Here is a 21,834-nt window from a genome sequence, read left to right as displayed (position 1 = left end):
TTCCTGTGTGCTTGTTTATCAGGCCTATTAAAATGTAGAGTACTTTTCTCTTATTGTTTAAAGTCAGTATAAACACAACTATAAGAACTAATGTCTTTGAACTTATTCAATTATTAGGAAGCAATAGAAACCTTTAATGCTCCTAACAGCAGCAAATTCATCTTCATGCTGAGTACCCGTGCTGGAGGTCTTGGAATAAATTTGGCAACTGCGGATGTAGTGATTTTATATGATTCAGACTGGAATCCGCAAGTGGATTTACAAGCAATGGTCAGTTATACTATATGCTTTCTTGTTTAATGCTCCTTATATTGCCCAGTGCATAAAACAATCATACTGTGTTTTCTAGTTATGAGCATTGTACTACTTTTTCCCCCTTTTCCCCCTAAAAGCTTCTAAAGATATTAATGTGATGTTATGTGTATATGATCTACACGAATAATCCGGTGCTTTAAAAAATCTATTTTATCACTGTCACTATCATTGACAGATAGCATCAAATGAAGAGGCCAAATATTCTTGTATGTATGAAACTATACGAAGCAAAATAAAAAGCTGTGCTTTTTGTGCAAATGGTACACTTGATGTTCTCGCCCACAAATAAAATCACTTAATATGAACATTTTAGAGACTCCTTCTGAAGGCTGTGCACAAGCGTTTCAGTGCTTGGTTCGTTTCCAATAGGATCGCGCTCATCGTATTGGGCAGAAAAAGGCTGTACGTGTATTTCGTCTTATCACGGACAATACAGTGGAAGAAAGGATTGTAGAAAGAGCTGAGCTTAAACTGAGGCTTGACTCTATAGTCATACAGCAAGGTATCTAACACCTTATATTATTACTCCTAGAATTTTTTAGAGTCTAAATATGGAAATGTTTATTTAGTAGACGTCTTGTGTACATCTATTAATCTTGATATGTGGTGGGAGCAACAGATGTAGCAGTTACTATTACAGCCCTTTATTGCACAATAACGTGTTACCATTCACACGTTTTATAATGGGATTTGCCGCAGCTCCATTAAAACAAAAGGAGCCGCAAGTTAAAATATTGCGTGATTTGCACGCCAAATCGCTCAATGTACTGTAGTGCCTGACCGCGCGATAACAGGTACAATAATACCTGCTACATCTGTATTCATACAATGAAATAATACTTGTTTTAAAACCTTAATATGCAGTAAATTCAATAAACCAGTAAAGTGCAATAGCTATTATTGTTTTGTAATGGCCATTCATTTTGGGTTAGAGGTGAAATATGGCAAATGGGCTTTGATAATGAAGTTACCTTCCAGTTTTTCATGACATGACATAATTTATTCCCTGGTAGTAACAATTTTTTTTTGTACAAAGCATATGTATATATATTTTCTGTAAAGGAAAAACAGTTTTAGGAAAACAATCACTATAGGGGAGATTCACTAAGATCTGATATGGATTATAATACCGCAATCTCGCATTAACTGCCATTCACATTAAAGGCGTTAACACGGAATCACGGTGCGAAAACCCAAATATGGTAGGTTAGTGAATTCCACTGTATAAACCATGGAGCCTACACTCTTGATTAGGGAGAAGGGAGCCTAAAGCCACCAAGCTCCCTCAAAATACGCAGCAAAGTCAAGGAGAACTTCACAAAATACATAGGCCATATTTATTAAGCAGTGCTATTCTATAGGACCCCTTCAGGCACCGGAAAACACTTCTTATCCCAATAACTTGAGTGGGCTGTAATGTGTCGGAAGATGTCTTAGCACCGCTTAGTAAATATGTACCGTAATAGGTGATGTATTAACATATGTTTTCCGCTTTGCATAAAATGTAAGAGAATTTCTGATAATATTTGTGATACTTGGAAAATGTGAAACATCATGCACACTGATGCAGAATCTGATACATAGCATTGTGAATAAAATAGAAATAGCCCTGTTAGACACACAACACTTTATAAGAGACAGCTCCTCCTACTGACACTCCACACATTTCAAGATAGTGCACAATTGGAGCAAAATGCCTTGAACGAAGAGATAAAAAGGACACCATATGCATCAGTTTTGATCGAAAATTGTCTTGATACATCTCTCTGATAGAGATCAAAGGTGGCAATTCGTTAATTACAATAAAATTACTTGTCTTAACCAATGGCACAATAACGTTTTTGAACATAGAAAATACATTTCAAATCTTTTTATCATCTTGATTTGTTATCTATTTTCCAGAAGGTACATAGGAGTTCTAAATCTTTTATCACACAAACCGACTGCGCCCAGATAAAGTCCACTGCATCGGTACTCCAATGTCCAGATTGTGTATACAGCTTTGAACGTGAATGTCTGTAATGCTGTGAAATAAATTGTTATAATTTAGCTACAGTATATGTATATCCAGCTACTTGATTGTGATGATTAGCATGCAGCAAATGGAATAAACTTATAGCAATTACAATAAGTGCTATTATATCTAGGAAGGTTAATAGATCAGCACTCCAACAAACTGGCAAAGGATGAAATGCTGCAGATGATTCGCCATGGAGCCACCCATGTGTTTGCTTCAAAGGATAGTGAGCTGACAGATGAAGATATAACCACGATTCTAGAAAGAGGGGAAAAGAAGGTAACATCCTGATTTGTCTTTCAGGTCTCCAAGTCCTCTAATCCAAAGGTTCTCAACTCCATTCCTCAAGGTGCACCCAACAGGTCAGGTTTTAAGGAAATCCCAGGTTCAGGGATATCCTTAAAAACTGACCTGTTGGGCGGTCTTGAGAACCCCTGCTCTATACAGCTTCTTCAGAAAGCCAGAGTCCATTATTGTGTTGTGTTCCACAAAGAGAAGAAACAGATAACAGTTGAAGTTTATTGTCTTTCAGTCTATTCATGCACTTTTGACAGCAGGCAGCAGTTGAAAAAAAACATTTGCGGGCAAAAAAAAAAAGAACGGAAAACATAGACAAGACCTCCTGGAACATTCTAAAACCTATAAAAAGATCTTGTGCTCCCTAACACGTTAGCATCATTTGTCACAGTTTCCTTACTGGACCAAGGCAATTTCTTTATTGCACTTATTGCCCCATATCCTATAAAGTGCGATCTGGTGCTTTTACACGGAAACCCCCATTGAAATCAATGGGGCGTTCGGAGCTATAGTGCTGTATACAGAAGGCTCTCTCGCATTCTTTAGCATAAGAGCCATAGTCTTTGAACTTTGATCAACGACAATCTATTATGATGGTATGTTTTACATCAGATGGCATATAATCCAAAAGATGAAGGCACGCCAGTGGGCACAATACAAAAAAAAGCAATTTATTAGTTACAAATGATCAACATTTCACTCCAATCTTGACAAAGGTCCTACATTGAACTGAAACGTTGATCATTTTTAACTAATAAATATGTTTTTTTTGTATTGTGACTTGACTGTTTGGATTATATGGATGTTGCTGATTCCCCTTTGTGTGAGGATATTGATGGTTGTGCACCTGTGGCCAAGTAAACCTCAGTATTATGCGTGCTCCTACCATAGAACAGCAACACAACTCCAGTACAGAATTGTTAACCTTTCCAGGAAGAAAAGCTTAGATCTGTACTTGTCTTATGTTATTACAAAGAGTACACAAGCCTTATCTCTTTATTAGGTTATGACAATTAGTTCAGATATTTGTGCTCATGTTGGGGACTTTCAGTAAAAATGAATCATAATTGGAACAGTAAAGTGGCTTGCTAAAATGTGATGCATTTTGAGATTGTGCATTTAACTGGATTATTCCTCATGTAATTTAATAATGATGTCTGTGCAGTACAAATATTCTTATCTGAAATAGGTACAGGCTAATGTCTTATTTTAAGTACAGCCAAGCAAAATCATGCTGCATATTGAGACGCAAAAGTGACCTTTGTATACACACTGGGAGAAAATTTGAAATGCTGAAAATGTTGCGTTGATGCGTTTAATGGGTTGAATAAAAATTAAAAGACCAAAATAAGAGTTGTTTCTAGCACTAGTGGAACACTAATTTCCAAGACTCCAACTACCTTCTTCAGGCGTACTATAACTGAAAAACAATCCCATCCTTTTCTTCCTATGCTAGTTATTTTTGCTTATTAGAATTCAGATAAACTTGTACACGCACACACAAAAAAACAAAAACAAGCTTGTAGGCTATAATTTGCCATTGTGATGTTTTGAGCAGAGTAATACAAATTGTATTTAATTACTTGAACTAATTTTATTGCTGCCATATAACGGTGCAATACAATCTACTGGTATGTTTTTTTTGCAATATGTACTGTTGTTTCTTGTCTCTGAAAACCCTCATAGGAGAAAATAAAGTAAGATTTACAGGATGCAGTTTTCATACAGCTTAAGTGCTAGGAGTTTACAAGCATGTTAAATGTGAACTTTTGTTGAACCTCTAACCAGTGAAATCATTAAATGCACACCTCCAAGATACAGGAGCTATTGTGAAAGCTTGGAATAAAGAAACGCATGCCAGTTTATACTGTACTTCAAAGCCTGTCAGGAAGAAGGCATCTTTTAGCAGTAAGATTTTGGCTAGGGAGAAGGAGTGGCTCAGAACCTGGTTCAATTCCCGGTGTCAGCACCTTGTGACCTTGGGCAAGTCACTTTATCTCCCTGGCACCAAAAATACAGATTGTAAACTCATCTAGGCAGGTACTGTCTGAAACAATTCCTGTGTACAGTATTGTGTACTATACTGTAATTGTGAAGTGCTTTGAGTCTCAGTGGGAAAAAGCACTATATGCAATATGAAATAAAGTTATTATATGTACATTACCTTAGTGAATCATGTGATGCAGCCATCGCCTGTAAAAAACAAAATCTCAAATGTCTTCATGAGACAAAAGCTTAGTAGCACGTCGCGGCGCTACCGTCGTGATTGGTATGTGCGCTTTCATTGCGTTTTATTGTTTTGAAGCTGCGCCGTCGCGCACGATTTCTGGTATAATCGCGGCCTTAGTCGCTCAACGGCAGAGTGCTGCTTTTTTATCCTGCTTCTGACACTGCTCCACAGCAGTTAAATTGTACACTTTTTGGAAAGGAATAATTTAGATTCATATGTGTTTACTGTCCGCACTAGATAAAATGCGTATTGTTAAAATTAAAAAAAAAAATAACAATGATTAAGCAGACATTCTAAATGCTTATGTTTTAATATGCTACCATTTTTAAATGGGGTTTCAAACGATGTTTTTTCAGACTGCTGAAATGGCAGAGCGTTTGGAAAAGATGGGCGAGAGCTCACTTAGAAATTTCTCTATGGACACAGAAACAAGTTTATACAACTTTGAAGGTGAAGATTACCGAGAAAAACAAAAGGTAAAATTGTATCTATAAAAGAGTGATATATTGGGTTCTATGTACAAAATAGACAGTTTTAAAGTTGTGCAGTGTGAGTGATTACCAATTTTGTTGATGGCCAAATGTAATAAAATAGATCACCAACTTGTTATATGTTTGATGCACAAATATCGTAGGCAGATTACAGTAGGTGTATGACGAGGCTTAAAAAAATATTAATTATGTATCCTCTTGCTGTATAAAGCAGGGGTGGCCAACTCCAGTGCTCAACGGCTACCAACAGGCCAGGTATTGGGGATATCCATGCTTAAGCACCGAGCCACTGATTGAGCCACCTGTGCTGAAGCAGGGATATCCTTAAAACCTGACCTGTAGTTGGCCCTTGAGGACTGGAGTTGGCTACCCACGGTATACAGTATATCCAACCCACATAGGATAGGGCTAGGGGATCATGTAAATGCAAAGAGCCAGTGATGCATACACAAAACTACATTGTTAAAGTCATTTTAAAGGCGAAATTGCCATGAATCAATACATAGACCCCTGTGTGGTTAGCAATCTTGAGCAGAGAAAACTGAATGACTGAATTGTAATCAACTATTTTCGAGAAGCATAATTAATGCTTGTAAGGCTGCGCTTATAGTGACAACGACGCGACGTTGCGTCAAAACAAATGCATTGCTACCGTCGTGTGCGCTTATAGTAAGCGCGATGGCGCGACGGAGCAACGCCTCGGTCCCTTGAAGTTATCTCAATTTGGTTTTTCCAGCGACCGCAGCTTGCCGTCGCTGGCACTATAAGCGTAGCCTAAGTTACCTACATTGCGTTGTACTGTGGCATCACAAATGACATTTGGAATTGTGCAGTAAGTCAGTGTATGAAACGAGGATTCTAATCAGTTGTATCTCTACCAATGATCTAGACAGACATTGTTTTTCTTCTGTCACATTCTCATGTTGTTTTAAAAATATATTGCCTTCCTCTAGTTCAGGGGTGGCCAACCCCAGTCCTCAATGGCCACCACCAGGTCAGGTTTTAAGGATATACCTGCATCAGCACAGGTGGCTCAATCGGTGGCTCAGTCAACGACCGGCCACCTGTACTGAAGCAGGGATATTTTTAAAACCTGATCTGGTGGTGGCACTTGAGGTCTGAGGCTTGAGATGGCAACCCCTGCTTCCATTCATTGCAGCTGAGTCATCAAGTGGGAGTTCAGAATTATAATTTCATTTCTTGGTGCACAATCTTAATTAGGCCACTTAAATACCATAATCTTGTTTTGTGATGTCCAGTAAAGGGGAGACCGTTCTCACATGTTTTCTTTCTTGCTCATACATTTAGCTGAGCTTGATGGAATGGATCGAGCCCCCAAAACGGGAGCGCAAAGCTAATTATGCCGTGGATGCATATTTCAGAGATGCTTTACGTGTTAGTGAACCCAAAGCTCCAAAGGTAAAAACATATTTTACACTATTAATACATGTTGTAGACTTGTACAATTGATGCTAGCAAGTCGTATTGCTATGTTGCAGAGATCTCACATTTGGTTGTTGAGAGAATTAGTATTGTATGTATGTATGTATGTATGTATGTATGTGTATGTGTTTATGTGTGTGTGTATGTGTGTGTGTGTGTGTGTGTGTGTGTGTGTGTGTGTGTGTGTGTGTATGTATGTATGTATGTATGTGTGTGTGTATGTGTATGTGTGTGTGTGTGTGTGTATACATTTATTTACATAGCGCCAACAGTATATGCAGAACTTTACGAGGGCGGTTAAGTGCATCTGCAGTTAATAGTATAGTCGTAGATAATTTAATTATATATATTTCGTTGAGTTGGAGAATAAAAACTTGATTTCAGAGTTTAAGTAGGTGTGTCGGACCTTGGGATGTGGTGATTTGTTAAGAGTTGTGTTACCTTTTTATAGACAAGTCACCGTTCGGCATAGATCAGGGGGGGACAAACTTTTCTGTTTGCGGCCCCCCTCCCCATTCCGGCTCGGAGCTTTGTGGCGTCATGTGCCGTTGTGTTGCCATGGCAACGCGTTGACATTTGACGCCGCATTGTCATGGCGACGCGTCGCCAAAGAGGCAGCTCAGACCATCAGGTAAGAGAGATTTACAGAGGCCTTACACCAAGCCCCGGCATTTAATTTAAATGCCTTGGGGAAGAGCGCGGGGCCTCTGTAACCACCGCGCCCCCCACTTTTGCGCACCCCTGGCATAGATAACATTACTGTATACAGAGTTTCATGTACTTACTGTACACAGGGTAAACACGCAGAGAATGTATGGAAAGTTAGGGCCCTATTCAATAACATCTGAAAATGCAACTTTGGAAAACAATCTTCTCCCGAATATTTTTTAGACTCTAATTTGTGAAGAATTTTATCAGCACAGTTCTTTTTGTGAGACGGCAGTTAATTTGCTAATCCCTCCCCCAAAAAATGTTGGTAAAAGTGTCACATTTTTAATTTTATCCCTAATATCAAAGATGCCATGTGTATATTGAATTGTAATATATAACTGTCATAATCGATAATAACCATAATCATAGTGGCCATGAAGTCATGCATCATACGTTAACTAAAGCGTTAATACAGCTGTAGCACGCCTTAACGTCTTCGGTACCACGGCCACGCGTGTTCATGGTACCGAAGGATTAACACGGCGGGGGGACCCATTCAGAAGCATGGATCCTCCTCGGCGTGATGGTGATGGCACTGTGCCTGGCACCAAGGATTTTTTCTTCTTCGTCTACGGCGCTGGGGACAGTAAGTCTTGGTGCATCTGTATTTCTGAACTCGCCTTATTTTAACTATCTATCTATTGCATGCCATACTGTAGATCTGTGGTTCCCAACTCCAGTCCTCATGAACCCCCAAAGGTTTGAAGGATATCCTGACTTCAGCACAGGTGTCTCAATCAGTGGCTCATCAGTGACTTAACCACCTGCACTCAAGCAGAGGTAGCCATAAAACCTGACCTGTTGTGTGTTCTAAAGGACTGGAGTTTGGAAGCCCTGCCATATAGGCTGGTACGACATTGCCATGCTGCCATGGCATACAAAGGCTTTTACACCCACCATCCCCTCACCAAAGAATGCCTAACCTGTAACCTCCCACCCAGGCACATCTAACTCCATCACTCATTCCAACACGCCGAACCCCCCTCTATGATCTATCAGTCATGTTTGGCCAATAGGCTGGTAACCATTGTTAGATGTGTAGGCTGTGGACTAAAATATAAAAAAAAATGTTGCGCGCCATATAGATTTCCAAATTAGCCGTGTGCCACTCTGGACTAATAGAAAAAGAATTTGCCATCTAAATGGCTGTGAGTGCTTCTACCGTAAATATGGCTGCGGGGTCACGGATAAAAAGTCGGGAAATCTCCTGATGACGTTGCAACTTTTAATTCACTACAGGAGTGAGCCCTAACCATGCTGCCATTTTTGACCACAGGGCAAGCATTCTTGCCCAGTGGACAAACTTACCTGGTGACTGGGAGCTGGGGGTCCCCAGAGGTTGGCAGACCACAGATCAGCACTAGTCCAGGTAAGCTGAAAAAAAAAAGGGAAATGTTTTGAGAAATTGGTACGATTTGCAGCTTCTGTTTTAATTCAGAAGTTCAATTTAGCATAAACTGTTTTTGGGATCTATCTCATTTGTTATCGTTTGATGTAATAACAAGTCACATTTGTCTTGCCAATTTTTTATTTCAAATGTCTCTGCCTTGCTTTGGATGAATAATGTAGCCTTACCTAGCTATAATGTCATATACATTTCACAAATTGATTAAATATTCTTTACAATCTCTGTTTGTTTAAGGCCCCCCGGCCCCCAAAGCAACCCAACATTCAAGACTTTCAATTTTTCCCCCCACGATTGTTTGAGCTGTTGGAGAAAGAAATTCTTTACTATAGGAAGACCATAGGGTATAAGGTAATGCTGGTGATACAAATAATATTAAATGTTTCCGCTCTCTACATTTCTCAAAAATGGACTTGAGGTATAATCTTAATCATCTCCATATGATCATTGCATTTAACTCAAATACCATTTGTTTCAATTAAACGCCCTTCAGGGGAACAAGATGCAGTATAAACTACTACTGTATGTGGCCGCTGGCCTTGATGTGACTCTTATACAGTGCATGTTGTCTGAGCTGACCCCTTTAGAGAACTATTTGAAGAGCCCTGCTCTACATCATTATTCTGTTTTAAGGCTCGGTCAGCAAACATGAACGGCTAGTTTTCTCTGTACATGACACAGTCACAGCATCATTATGAGTTTGACTGATTGGAACTTCTGCACTTTTAAAGTTCCTGGGGAAAATAAATCAAAGTCTGGTGAAATAATGAATCCAAAATATGTCTACTGGACTTCAATTTATTTAATCATCATGTAAAAATGGAGTACGAATCTTGGCTATGTTTAGCAGTCATAAATGACCTGATAGGTTGTGTCGTGATAAAGAGCAAATCAATCTGTTCATCTGATTCCTTCACAAATTATACTAAAGATGTTCTCTTACTGTAAATAATTAAGTGTAAAAGAAATGAATGTATAACTCTTAACTGTAGTGTTACTTTAACATTTGTTATTAAAGAATGCATTTTATACTTCTGCACATACAGATATTTGTTGCGGTAACTGGAACCTAATTATTTGGTTTCACATTCCAACCAACCTGCATCTTAAAGGAGCAATCCAAGTCATTTATTTATTTTCATTTTTTTTTATATAAGATTAAAGAAGTGGGAGCTGAACCCCATTCATTTAAGCTCTGGGGACACCCTGCTTCCAGAGATACTTGCCTCCAAAGGGGGTGCCGGTATGTCCTGTAGTTTTTTGCAGTTTAAATCCTGTGTCACATGCAGGGCCATCTTAATAACATTAGGGCCCCCGGGCAAAGCAGTGCACGGGGCCCTGCGTACACTGTCCCTCCCAGCCTCCCACGCGCTCACTAGCAGCAGCAGGCACCGGAAGTGCTGCACTATTAGGCTGCGAGCGGTTGTGACGCGAGCGGGTGCCGGGCGAGGGGAGAGCGAGCGGAGCCGGGGTGCCGGGCGAGGGGAGAGCGAGCGGAGCCGGGGTGCCGGGCGGGGGGAGAGCGAGCGGAGCCGGGGTGCCGGGCGGGGGGAGAGCGAGCGGAGCCGGGGTGCCAGGGCGGGGGGAGAGCGAGCGGAGCCGGGGTGCCGGGCGGGGGGAGAGCGAGCAGAGCCGGGGTGCCGGGCGGGCGGAGAGTGAGCGGAGCCGGGGTGCCGGGCGGGGGGGAGCGAGCGGAGCCGGGGTGCCGGGCGGGCGGAGAGCGAGCGGAGCCGGGGTGCCGGGCGGGGGGAGATCGAGCGGAGCCGGGGTGCCGGGCGGGGGGAGAGCGAGCGGAGCCGGGGTGCCGGGCGGGGGGAGAGCGAGTTGAGCCGGGGTGCCGGGCGGGGGGAGAGCGAGTAGGGCGGCCAGGTGGCTTGTCCAAAAATACTGGACACAATGGTGAAAGGTGCGACGCGCTCGGGAATCGTTGGTGGGAAGAATGTTATTTATAAATGACCTGACTTATGTCATTTGTTCTAAATTTCACTCCAAGTATTCACCAATTTGCACCAATTTATATTCTATTTCAGAAAAAATCTGGGGAGGAGTCTTGGGAGGGAGTGGGAGGGAGTGGGAGGGAGTGGGAGGGAGGGAGGGAGCACCCTTCCGAGGATTGTTTTAGGAAATAGAATATGAAATAGTGCAAATTGGTGCATGCTTGGAGTGAAATGTAGAACAAATTATGTAATGGTCAGATCATTTATAAATAACTGACCTGCAGTCATACTGTACACGGCGAGCAATACTGATCTTACTGCTCCTCCCACAAATTCCAAGATTGTTGCACCCCCTCCTCATCCTCTCTCTCCCCCCCTTGTCCTCTCACCCCCTCCATTCATCCTCTCTCATCCCCCCACCCCCCCTCCCTTCATCCTCTCTCACCCCCTCCCTTCATCCTCTCTCATTCTCCCCATCCCTTCATCCTCTCACCCCCCCCCTCCCTGTCATTATTAGTACATTAGCTTTCAAATTTAGACTTCAAAATCCAGCTTTAAATTGCACATTAAATCATGCCATTGAATAAGTAACCTGCTCTGCCTTCTTGGGGATGATCTGTAAGTAAGGCCTCGTTCAGGGTGCAGGCTTCGGAGGGAGGGCGTGCTGACATGCGTGCGGCCGTGGGATACAATGTATTTAAAGTGAACTGTGGTTGTCAGGGTAGCAGCTGCCCTGTCTCCGAAGTAGGGAGTTGACGCAGGCTACAGTTTCAATAAACAAAAAATTAGTTTTTTGAAGCTGCAGCAGCGTCACTGGGACCTCGGCAGCCAATGAAATCATTCTTGAGAATGATTTCAAGACTGCAACTTGGATCCCTAACCTGCCGTCTGTAGCCCCGCCCCCTCCCCGCCTCCTCAACTCCTGAAAAAGTCTGCTGGGAGGATGAACACACATTGCCCAGCAGACTGCCGCCCTCCCTCCCGAACACCCTCCCGAACGCCCTCCCTCCAACTTCTGCCTCTGGCACCCTGAACGAGGCCTCAGAGTGCTGCAGAGATTGCAATGCTGCTGTGATGAGAGCTGAGTTATGGAGCCTTTCTGAGAATGTACAATGCGGGTTATTTTTAATAGATCTTGAAAATGGGAAGACTGTTAGTATAGTAAAAGAAAAGTAAGGGTGAGTGAGAAATTAAACAACGTTGCCAGTACTGTATGTTATGTCTGTCACCACACACACACACCGAAACATTCACTCACTCACTCACTCACTCACACACACACACACACACACACACTCAAACACACTCACTCAAACACACACACACTGAGGCACACACATACAGGCATACCCCGCATTAATGTACGCAATGGGACCGGAGCATGTATGTAAAGTGAAAATGTACTTAAAGTGAAGCACTACCTTTTCCCCACTTATCGATGCATGTACTGTACTGCAATCGTCATATATGTGCATAACTGATGTAAATAACGCATTTGTAACAGGCTCTATAATCTCCCCGCTTGCGCACAGCTTCGGTACAGGCAGGGAGCCGCTATTGCTGTTCAGGGCGTGCTGACAGGCGCATGCGTGAGCTGCCGTTTGCCTATTGAGCGAGATGTACTTACTCGCGAGTGTACTTAAAGTGAGTGTCCTTAAACCGGGGTATGCCTGTATACAGGCAGAACACAGGACAGACAGAAAGACAGACACACTGAGACACACACACACTGAGTCACACACATACACTCACACAGATACACACATACACATACACACACATACACATACACACCCACACACACACATACAGACAGGACACACACTGAGATACACACAGGCAGGACACACACAGGCAGGACACTGAGACACACAGACATAGCCTCACCTCTCTGCTGGATGCTTTTCCTCCACTCTTTGGCCCCACCCCCCAGGCTCCTGCCACCTCCCGATTGGCTGAATTACACAGCAGCAACCAATCACTTGCTGCCCAGCCCCCTAGCAGCAGCAGCCCTGCTCTATCCCATGTCCGGTACTATATCTCATATTTTACCAGACAGGGGTGCCGGGCGGGGGGAGAGCATTGGTGGGCACGCATGGGCCGGGCGCGTGGGGCCCCCCTATGCTGTGGGGCCCCCGGGCTACTGCCCAGCGTGCCCATACGTTAAGACGGCCCTGGTCACATGGGCCAATAGGAAGCCGCACCAGGGGACGTCTTGGCTTCTTATTGTCCCACAGGGCCTAGGAGCTTTCAAAAGCAGCCATAATGTAAACCCTGGATTGGCTACCGGCACCCACTACGGAGATAAGCGGGGTCCCTGTAGCTGACATTAATGGGGTTCAGCTCTGGAAACCCCCTGCTTCAATCCTGTCTTTAAAAAATGAAGGGAAAAAAACCCCACTAGCTTCGATTGCCTCTTTGTAACAAAAGAAAAAATAGTAGCAGTGACTTTTATTAAAAAAATTATGTCTTAAATGGCTTTTGGGGAAATCCATTTAATAAATGCAAGAAATCGCATAGAAAATACATTATTCTGAAATACTAAATCCGAACTCTTTTCTGGTGAGTACCCACAAAAAAATGCATTATGACACGCACAGTGTTAACCATTTTGATATGAATTATAGGATTTAGCCACTTTACGGGGCAATCCTTCAAAACGCATTTTTTTTGAGCAAGCCAATGGATACCAGAGCACTGTTAAAATATTCAGTATTTGTCGTTTTTTTTTTTTTTTTACCTTTTTTTAAAATTTAATCAAGAGACAACAAATCTGCTATTTCCTGAAAAAGTAACACATACAAGTGGATACCTCGGAGATTGCTACATCATGAAAATAAAAAAGGATGTATGTAGAGCGCCTTAAAAGGCCTGGTAAATGGTAATAGTAATAAAACAGTATTGTACAGTATGGAGCATGTTGCAAATACATCTGTTTCAATGCCTTCCAACACTAAATAAACTGCTTTGAAATAAACATTGCTAAAGTGATTTAATAAATGAGTTCGATATCATTACATTCTGTTATTTCCTACAGAGAGACCTATGGATTTCTTTTTTTAAATTTTAGGTACTTTGTTTCTTAAAAAGTCTTAGCAATAAAAAGCACCAACTTTTTATGGTGGTTTGCTCTTTGCCCGGACTGCAGTTATTTTTCATTGTTGCTGCATTTGAGTGAAATATAAGCAGTGCTACAGAGTGCTACTTATGTGGCATGGTTCTAAAAATCCCTTACTGCTATGGCTGGGTTATTAAAACAGCTGAAATGTTATTCTTTGTGACAAATGCTGTGTGGTGAGAACTCCATCAATCCTTTTATCAGCTTTACCTTGCTCCATTTATGTAGTGTGTGCTGTAAAGTAAGATTGATATGGGTGTGAATCTATAATAACATTGTTCCTTCACAGCTTATGCACTTCTTGACTCCTGATTTTAGGTCCCTAGAAATTCAGACCTCCCAAATGCATCTCAGGTACAAAAAGAAGAACAGAGAAAGATTGATGAAGCTGAGACTCTCTGCCCAGCAGAGTCGGAAGAAAAAGAGAAACTTCTCGCACAAGTACATTGCAAATATTATATTGTAAATTGCAATATGTAAATAGATATGGGTACCCCCGCATCATCTTAACAGTAGGGTAGGGAGCGGTGCTAATGGGTAGGGTAATAACTATAAACGCTGAAGGAAAGAACCCCAAGTAATAGCATTTGTGCTGCCCCTCTGTATGTTAATTGTAGTAATTAAAATAACTTTATTAGTATAAGCAAATAAAATAATGGGTGTTAAAATTGACAATGCTAGACACACTGCAAATCCTATAATGGGTGTGCAGATAAGCACCCTGGGTTCATATTAGTAGAGATAAGTAATAATAGTATATGGCAATTATCCCAAAATTGGATTGCTCTAAATAGCAGATCCAAAAAAGAGCAGCGGGTGTCGGGGATACCACCTAATGTAATAGCTTGATACCAGAGGTGTAACAAACCAAAATATGTTCAGTGTTTACGTTAATTAGTACAATTAACATACAGAGGGGCAGCACAAGTGCTATTACTTGGGTTTCTTTCCTTCAGTGTTTAAAATTGCAATATGTGCATGCTACTTTATGCAATATCCTATCTTGTGTTAATTCATTTAATTTGCTGCATCATGGGTCCATTTAGTTAGAATTGTGCCTTAGCGTGACCCTATAAATATAGCTATAGGAAGCCTTCAAATATTTAACTTTTTTAGGCAAGTGCTTCAATATTCATTGAAATGCTAACCACAGTAGAATGAGAATTTATGGCATTTTGGGGCTAATATACCAATGCGCTGTTATTCCAAAATACACCATCCAGTGTCTGGACAACACCTTATGTCCCTTTCAAGGTCTCTTCTTGTGCCACAGGGTGTGTAATGGAGTAACACTGGTTAGTGAACATTGCCCTATACACAGTATTACTTGGGACTAGAATAACAGCTTTGTCATTAATCCCCCCTGTCCAAGAGCAGATTGCCTCCTCTTCAATGGGCCTTTCAGTGTTACTTAGACAATTCTAATGTCACCGGACAGTTCCTGTCGTATTGCCAAATCCCTGTGGCTTGCTGAGGCCGAAAGTAGAATCATGTTCTCCAACTTCTCACCTGCTCTTTGCTGTTAGAATTACAAGTTATTTTAAATACCACAAACACGATAAACTAACATACAGTTATAGCCAATATCGCAACCCATAGTGCGCTCCTGCAAGTGAAATAGCACGATAGCCCCGCCCCATTTTAATTGCAACCTGGGTGCCCTCCCTTTTTGCATGCGGCTGATTCAAAACAATGGCCGCTTCTCCCGCTAATGCGTTGTGTATGTCCCATAACAGCGCACGACTAACCTTGGCTACATTTGTACTGTCAATCCATTGAAATTGTACGGTGCTAAAATGAGATTCTAAAAGACTTGAGGGATTACATCTTAGTTTAGAAGTCTGAGCTCAGTGTAAAGATGTATATACAACATGACTATGCTAACATTGTATAACTTGGGATATTATCTTAATTGATAATAGTTATTTTATCGTCCTGGACAAATAAAAGCACAGTCACTGCTTCAGCTGATAGAAGTAGTAAGAAACCGTTGTGTCAGGCTCTCAATGGTTTCTGTACAACCGTTTGCTCTGCACCTAGCACAGATGAAAATTGTATGTTTTACCTATTGCCTCTGTCGGGGTCCTGCTTATATAATATTCTATTCAAGATACCGTTTCTCATGTAGGCATTTGCCTCATGGATTATAACAAAGTAGTGTGCATGTCATTATTAGCCACAGTTGTGAGAAGTAGCCCAGTGTAAGCACCTGTCTTCTGCTTGCTCCTCCTGTGTAATGTTCTTTATATAAATATATTGTTTATAGGTTTGTTGCTCATGTTCTTTCAGAACTGAAATCTTAGTAATAAATAATAACTATTTCATATAGCGCTTTTCTCCCAATGGGACTCAAAGTGCAGTTAGAGTATATTTACAGTATAACGCGCAGTACGCAGCACATAATAATTTTTATAGACACAGTCCCTGCCCTGATGAGTTTAAAATGTATGTTTTTGGTGCCTGAGGCACAGGGAGATAAAGTGACCTGCCCAAGGTCACAAGGAGCCGACACCGGGAGTTGAACCCCAGAATCAGTGTATTTACTCACTGAGCCACTCCTCCCATGAACTAATAGGGTCTTTAAAGCTTATATGAATCATGGACGAAAGAATGGAAGAAATCCATTTTTTTCCCAGGACAAATATGTCCTCTTCTGTAACTTAATTCACCAGATAAATTATAAATAAAATATTGTCACAAACAGCTCAGTACATAAGTCTTTTATGGTTCACAAGCCAAATGATATATGCTATGTGTTTTAGTGAAGCAAAATTTATTTCATCGAGCACTTTTAATGGGAACAAAAGATAATTAATTGTTTACATACTCAGAATTGTTGTTTCATATTCATTTTTGAACGTAACATACGAAAATGAAAATTGCCTCTGTAGATTGAAGCAAATCACTGTTCAAAATTGCACCAAATTGAAGACTTCTATTTCCTAAATAATTGTCCTTGCCAATCTCACAAAACACATATAAATTGCCTCGTTTAAAATGATGTTATGTTAAAGATTAAAATAAATGTCTAATATAACATGTGCTTTCCCAAGTAATGATGTTCTTCTCTGTTTTTGGAGACATAAAAAAAATGTGCAAAAAAAGAGGACAATGTGTTTTCAGTCCTTGGACAAGGAAAGGCCGGGTCCTAAAACCTGTTCTCAGGAAACCTAAAATAGGGCCAGCTAATAAATATTAATAGAAACCCTCTCCATGTTTAAAATGAACCACAGTTCGGTATAAAAGATGTGTTTACATATTAATTTGTTATTATTCTAAAAATCAGATGTCCCTTGCGGACCCGCAGAACAGATTTAGAAGCCCCCTGTGTTATGATACTAATTATCTGCTATAAAAAAAAAATCAGTTCATCAGCAAACAAAGTCAAAGAGAGAGCTGTTTAGCATGCAAGTCTCAGTGAAACATTCACTTAATGACACCTTGTTTATTCGTCTTGCTTCATAGGGTTTTACAAATTGGAACAAACGAGACTTTAACCAGTTTATTAAAGCTAATGAGAAGTGTGGACGTGATGATATAGATAACATCGCTCGTGAAGTGGAAGGAAAGACACCTGAGGAGGTCATTGAGTACTCAGGTTTGATGGTCTTTAAATTACTACATGAAGTGATTTTCACATTACCAGGCTGAGATTGTGGGGTTGGGAACAGGCTGCCCCTGATGTCTATAGATGCTCCTCCTCTCTAGGGCTCCTGGTTGTTGAGATTTTTTCTGCTCTATACTCTTAGAACAGGGGTGGCCAATTCCAGTCCTCAAGTGCCACCAACCGGTCAGGTTTTCAGGACAGTCCTGCTTCAGCCCAGGTGGTTCAATCAGTGCCTCAGTCTTTGACAGCACCACCTGTGCTGAAGCAGGGATATCCTGAAAACCTGACCTGTTGGTGGCCCTTCAGGACTGGAATTGGCCACCCCTCCCTCAGAAATATGTTACTTGAGATTTTAATTCCTACAACTTGCATATTTGTGTCATATTTTTTTTGTCCAGTTAAGAATCATCTTCATAATAAATGCCAGAAGAACATACAGTATTCACAGGCACACCAATATGGGTAAAGCTTTCAGTGTATTCGGTTGATGGGAAAGAGAATTAAATATTAATTGTTGAACTTCTGTTTTGGTTTCATCTCTTGATACCTGCACTTCAAAATAAAAACACAAGAAGAAGAAATATATTTGAGAATTGCATGTAGTCAACATGATCTTCAACCCTTCTATTTTGGACAATTAGGTTAGATAGGTAAATCAGAAATCGAACATAATAAATGATGACACATACTGTACTACAAACAAATATTTAAGGCGCTTATTGACGCGAATAGTTTTTACAGCACTTGGGCGGTGTGGTTAAAAGTAAACTTTAGGCTCGTTGAGATGATGTTGATTTGTTTTGGTTTCCAGCTGTTTTTTGGGAACGGTGCAATGAACTACAAGACATTGAGAAAATCATGGCTCAAATTGAACGAGGTGAAGCAAGGATTCAAAGGAGGATCAGTATCAAGAAAGCCTTGGATGCTAAAGTAATGTTTCCCTTAGAATATTTATTTACCTTAACAAATATATACCATACTATTGTTAAACTTAAATACTTAGGACTAGATAAATAAGTATCCACATTATTTTGGGATTTAGCAACAAATTATTTCAGAAGAGCGGGTTACTACTGTATACGGTACGAGTGAGTAAAATAAAAAGGGACACTCATAATCAATCTTTTCCACTAGAAACTCATATGTATCCATGTTCCAACTGGATTCATTAAAACGATGGATAATAATCAATTGAGTAAAAATACATACAAAGTTAAGGGGCATTTGCTGTGTCATTTACTATCTTGTCTACAACCAAATGTTCAAATATTTATGTGGTAAACGTTATATACTGTAGGTGAAACTTAGAGGCAATCCAATAGATTTAAAATAGGTTTGAAACAGGGGGTCTCCGGAGCTGAACCCCATTAATTTCTGATCCGGGGACCACCTGCTTCCTGAGATGCTTAACTCCTCAGGGGGTACCAGTAGCAGCTTCGGCTGGAATAGCTATGCTTCTCGTAATGGCGGCTTCAACGCTCCCGCGTCCTGCGTGCCAATAGGAAGCCGTGATGTCATCCCTTGCGGCTTCGTATTGGCCCGCATGAACAGGACCTTTAAACAGCACTAACATACCAGCACACACCATACTGAGGTCTGTATCTTGGGAATCAGGGGGTCCCCGGAGCTGATATTTATTGGGGTTCAGCTCCGGAACCCTCCTGCTTCAATCCAATTCTTGGAAAAAATATTTGAAATTGCTACACAAGCAAAAATGAAGAAGCATTTTGCGTATTTGCAGTTTACGGTCTATGCACACCTCCAAACTGTATGAAGAGCTTGAACAAACCTACTTCTTTTCTATAAGTACTATTACCTTTCAATGGGCAAATAATAATAATTAAATCTATCATCTGTCTGAAGTCTTAAAATAAAAGTTGCCTCAAATCAGGTGTAAGTGCTTGTCCTTCAAGCACTGGCTTTAATCAAAGGAAAGAAACAGAGAAAACAAGGGGAGCGCGAATCAGACACACAGCTATAAAATATATATATATATACTGTTAGGTCCGGAAATAATTGGACACTGACACCATTTTCATAATTTTAGCTCTGTACGCCACCACAATGTATTTGAAATGAAACAGCCAAGATGCCATAGAAGTGCAGACTTTTAGCTTTAATTCAAGGGGTTGAACAAAAATATCAAATGAAACGTTTAGGAATTGCAACCATTTTCATACACAGTCCCCTTATTTCAGGGGCTCAAAAGTAATTGGACAAATTAACACAATCATAAATAAAATGTTCATTTTTAATACTTTGTCGAGAATTCTTTGCAGGCAATGACTGCTTGAAGTCTGGAATGCATGGACATCGCCAAACGCTGGGTTTCCTCCTTTGTGATGCTTTGCCAGGCCTTTACTGCAGCTGTCTTCAGTTGTTGTTTGTTCGTGGGTCTTTCTGCCTTAAGTTTTGTCTTCAGCAAGTGAAATGCATGCTCCATCGGGTTGAGATCAGGTGATTGACTCGGCCATTGCAGAATATTCCACTTCTTTGCCTTAAAAAAACTCCTGGTTGCTTTCGCAGTATGTTTTGGGTCATTGTCCATCTATAAAGTGAAGCGCCGTCCAATCAATTTAGCTGAATTTGGCTGAATCTGAGTAGACAATATATCCCTATATACTTCAGAATTCATCCGGCTGCTTCTGTCTTCTGTCACATCATCAATAAACACTAGTGACCCAGTGCCTTTGTAAGCCATGCATGCCCATGCCCTCACACTGCCTCCACCGTGTTTTACAGATGATGCGGTATGCTTTGGATCATGAGCCGTTCCAAGCCTTCTCCATACTTTTTTCTTCCCATCATTCTATTACAGGTTGATCTTAGTTTCATCTGTCCAAATAATGCTGTTCCAGAACTGAGCTGGCTTTTTTAGATATTGTTTGGCAAAGTCTAATCTGGCCTTTCTATTCTTAAGACTTATGAATGGTTTGCACCTTGTGGTGAACCCTCTGTATTTGCTCTCGTGAAGTCTTCTCTGTATGGTAGACTTGGATAATGATATGCCTACCTCCTTGAGAATGTTCTTCACTTGGCTGGATGTTGTGAAGGGGTTTTTCTTTACCATGGATAGGATCCTACGATCATCCACCACTGTTGTCTTCCGTGGACGTCCAGGCCTTTTTGTGTTGCAGAGCTCACCAGTGCGTTCTTTTTTCTCAGAATGTACCAAACTGTTGATTTGGCCACTCCTAATGTTCCTGCTATCTCTCTGATGGATTCTCTTTTTTTTGCTGCCTAAGGATGCCCTGTTTCACTTGCATTGAGAGCTCCTTTGACCGCATGTTGTGGGTTCACAGCAACAGCTTCCAAATGCGAATGCCACACCTGGAATCAACTCCAGACCTTTTACCTGCTTAATTGATGAGGAAATAACGAAGGAATAGCCCACACCTGTCCTTGAAACAGCCTTTGAGTCAATTGTCCAATTACTTTTGGTCCCTTGAAAAAGAGGGGGTTACATATTAAAGAGATGTAATTCCTAAACCCTTCCTCCAATTTGGATATGAATACCCTCAAATTAAACTGATAGACTGCACTTTAAGCCCATATTCATTATTTAACTGTAACTTGAATTTATTTTGGTACACAGCCGAAATAACAAAACTTGTATCAGTGTCCAATTATTTCCGGACCTAACTGTATATGTATAGTAAAATCAGCAATGATTGTTGGAATATAATCCACTATAAATGGTGGTCTAAAAGAGACAAAAAGTCTGCAAGTCGTGGAAATAAAGGTGAACTATTGTCAATACTCACACGGACTAGTGTGAGTAAAAACCCATAGGGGTTTAACTCTGTAGAGGGGTTTCTTCTAAAACCGTACGTCTCTCGTCTGGCAGTTGCCCAAAACACAGATCCTCAGGACATCAAGTTACCCCCACAAAATAATGAGAGATCCAAGGGTGAGTATCAGTAGGTATGAACTGACATAGATAGATATGAATATAATCAAATACTCTCACACGGGCCAGTGTGAGTAAAACCCCTAAGGGTTAACTCTGTAGAGGAAATTATCCTTGGACTGCCCGCTTGTCTTCTGACGGGGCTCAAGTCCTTGGTGCCTCCAGGATCCCCGAAAATGCAAATAAATGATCCAGATGTAAAAAACACTTATTTAATGATGGATAACAGAATAAAATAATCTAAACAACACATACATTAATCCAGCTGGATGTAGGCAGGTCGTAGAGGTGTTTTCTGTGATGGTGACTCCTTCCCTTCAGCGTCTGCAGCAAGCTGAAGTGTTGGAACGCAC

General features: G+C 41.0%; 1 protein-coding gene across 5 annotated transcripts in view; it reads left to right on the top strand.

Moving 5' to 3' along the window:
* Positions 1–21,834, top strand: part of SMARCA1 (SNF2 related chromatin remodeling ATPase 1) — a 68,049-nt gene that overhangs the window by 32,052 nt on the left and 14,163 nt on the right. For 4 of the 5 annotated variants that reach the window (XM_075573428.1, XM_075573427.1, XM_075573426.1 and 1 more), the window contains 9 exons: positions 118–270; positions 685–817; positions 2,463–2,611; positions 5,216–5,335; positions 6,659–6,769; positions 9,147–9,260; positions 14,283–14,405; positions 17,430–17,562; positions 18,383–18,501. In XM_075573428.1, coding sequence (XP_075429543.1) covers positions 118–270; positions 685–817; positions 2,463–2,611; positions 5,216–5,335; positions 6,659–6,769; positions 9,147–9,260; positions 14,283–14,405; positions 17,430–17,562; positions 18,383–18,501 — 1,155 coding nt within the window. Of the gene's footprint in view, positions 1–117; positions 271–684; positions 818–2,462; positions 2,612–5,215; positions 5,336–6,658; positions 6,770–9,146; positions 9,261–14,253; positions 14,406–17,429; positions 17,563–18,382; positions 18,502–21,834 lie in introns of those variants that run through there. The other variant, XR_012788431.1, reaches the window with a different exon arrangement.

The sequence above is a fragment of the Ascaphus truei genome, chromosome 16, assembly GCF_040206685.1.
Source record: "Ascaphus truei isolate aAscTru1 chromosome 16, aAscTru1.hap1, whole genome shotgun sequence".
NCBI classification, from domain to species: domain Eukaryota; kingdom Metazoa; phylum Chordata; class Amphibia; order Anura; family Ascaphidae; genus Ascaphus; species Ascaphus truei.
Note: the sequence above shows the minus strand (reverse complement) of the source record. Positions and strands in the feature narration are given on the sequence as shown.